This window comes from Cynara cardunculus (genome assembly GCF_001531365.2).
Source record: "Cynara cardunculus var. scolymus isolate 2C chromosome LG 3, CcrdV1, whole genome shotgun sequence".
Classification (NCBI taxonomy): Eukaryota; Viridiplantae; Streptophyta; class Magnoliopsida; order Asterales; family Asteraceae; genus Cynara; species Cynara cardunculus.
The window spans coordinates 39,048,982-39,051,682 of NC_037530.1; the positions used below are offsets into that span (position 1 = coordinate 39,048,982).

The following is a 2,701-nucleotide window of genomic DNA, read 5'->3' on the forward strand; positions in this document are numbered from 1 at the left end:
TATATATATATATAACGGATACGAGACGGGACAGGAAATGTGAGAGCGGATATCATCCCCACTGCCGGTTTAAGACAAACCAGGTATCCGTCTCCGTCCCCACTCCCGAGCAAAACAGGTGGACGGGGTTCCCAACATATTAGGACCCATTTCCATGCCTACTTATATTTGTTTTCATAAAAAACTTGTATTTCACCCTTTCAATCCATTAAGCAAGTAATATTCAGCCCAATCCGTTATTTGGGCCAGACTAAAAGGCTTACCATTTTTACAAAAACAATTAAAAATATATAATATAAAGTAAAGTAAAGCACATGTTTCGAGTACAAGTTTTTAGGGGTTGTTTGTTTACCTATTAATAGTTCAATTAAGAGATAATTTCTGAATTGTTAAGAGGTGAATATTGTTTGGCAAAAAAAAAGTATGTCTCTTAATGGTTCTAAAACCCTCTGAATGATTTTGTATCATTGATCTCTCTTAACCATTAAGACCCCTAATTTCATTGTACACAATTACCAAACAATTATATTTCATTTTGCATTATATCATGAGAGCCTCTTAATCACATTCTGGCCACTTAATCATTATGCACCAAACCATTTACCAATTGTCAAATAGCCCCTTAATGGTCATCGTCATTGTTTTTGAAAACTTAATGCAACTTATATTTATTTTGTGTTTCTTTAATGAGTTATATTTTTATGGTTGCATTTTTTTAATGAGTTGGGTTTCAGTAATTGTAGTTTTGTAATGAGTTTGATATCTGAATAAATCAATGATTTGGGTTCTTGTAGTTGCATTGAGAATACAACTTGTAAAAATTATGGGTGTTCATCGATTGAAATCGAATGGATTTAGGTGGATCCGATCCTGTCCGATCCAATCATCCCATGGATGTTGGATTTTTGTCATCCGGTCTGATTCGAATAATATTGGACATCCGGTCGAATCCAAATCCAATGGATGATTGGATCGGTTCCATCAACTGGATGTTACTATTGGTTATCCATAGGATTGGATTTGTCTAATCTTTTAATCCAATATTCAGTCAATTAATCCACCATTTCAACCAATTATTTATATATTTTCTAAAGTTGTTAAAAACAATGTACATAAATATCAACTAAATAAATATCGTAAAATGTAAATAATTATATATATTTATTAATTGGATGTTAGTTAGATGATAATTGGTTGGTGATTGTTGGATGTTGGACTGCCATCGATCCGATTTGGATGTTGAAAATTTGGATTCGATTCGATCCAATTATAATTGGATATCTGATTATGGTCGGTGGGTTTAAATTAGATCGGATGACTTTCTGCATACCCCTAAAAAACAATACTATAAATAGTGTGTTTTTACACTGTATTCTTTTACTTTGACGTGATTTCATATTTGTGTCAAGAGTTGTGATAGTAGATTGTGTTTAAATGTTAATGGTTGTGAGAGTAGAAGTGTTTGGATCACTACAATTTTATAGATAATACTATAAGATTTATATATATACTATGTTTAGTCATAAAAAAAACAAAATACCAATGAAAATCGCTCACGATGTTTCATCAAATCGTCATTAATGTGTCAAATCGTTGCGTCATAAGTTGTCTTCGCTATAAGAGACGGAATAGAGGTCAAAATCGCCCTCATTGGGGCGATTTGGACAAAATGAGGGCAATTTCATATATATCAGATATAATATCTTATTTTTGTTTCCCAAATGGTATACATGTGAGACTCATCCGTACCTTATAGTCAAAATCGTTCTTTAAGAACGATTTTGACGATCATTTTATGAAGAAATCTAAAAAATAATCATTTTATTAACGTATTTTATATAAAATGATAATTTTAAATAATTTTCCTTAAAACAATACCACACGACATCTCTAGACAATATCTCAGAATCCCGTTTGATCATCAAGCCACGTATTTGTCTTCTTACTAATAGATATAAATATTAAATATTAAAAAAAATTAAATATATAAATTTATAATCCTTATAAAATATAAAAATAATAAATATGCACAAAAATCAAGTAAGTACATGATTGGGTTCAAGCGTCTGCACCCGGTGAAGCGGTGCCGGTGCAGTGGGTGGGTCGAACCCAGATCGGATCTCATGGTATATGTCTACGTGGAGATTCTTTAGGTGTCCATCTGGCAACATATTTTTTATTAAGAAAAATAATTTTAAATTTTAATAAAAGATTCTACATGATAAATTAACAATCATGCATAATAAAAAAAATATATATAATTGGATTAAAATTAGATCGAAGTCTTGTAATTCTTTTGATTGGAATGTTTGGTGTATCAGTCCTTTAGCGGCTTTGTTGTAAGTGCTAGCCTCTTGCTAGTCTTTGGTTGTTTTTAATAAATCTGTTGTTTCTAAAAAAACAAATTGCATGAAAAAATAATGTACTTTAACTTAATTCCTATTTTGAGTAAACGCACTTTCAAACTTCTATTTTGATACATAAGATATAAAGTTTTAAACATTTAAGTACTCGAATAACTAGTTGAATCATTAACCGCTTATCATGCTGACGTGACAGAATATCTGGTATCCAACTCAATATTATTTGCTGAATTGGTTAGTGATATTAATTTTTTTAATCTAAAATTAAACTTTTTTTAATCTAAAACTAGTCTTCAACCGGTTACCGGGTACTTAAATGTTTAAAATTTTACATATTA

General features: G+C 30.6%; 1 protein-coding gene across 1 annotated transcript in view; it reads right to left on the bottom strand.

Moving 5' to 3' along the window:
• The window catches only part of LOC112509243 (serine/threonine protein phosphatase 2A 55 kDa regulatory subunit B beta isoform-like), a 16,446-nt gene extending 14,275 nt beyond the window's left edge, over nucleotides 1-2,171 (bottom strand). The window contains exon 1 of the mRNA XM_025114099.1: nucleotides 2,049-2,171. Within this exon, the coding sequence (XP_024969867.1) occupies nucleotides 2,049-2,171 (123 nt within the window). The remainder of the gene's footprint in view (nucleotides 1-2,048) is intronic.
• Between the last annotated feature and the right edge of the window lie 530 nt (nucleotides 2,172-2,701).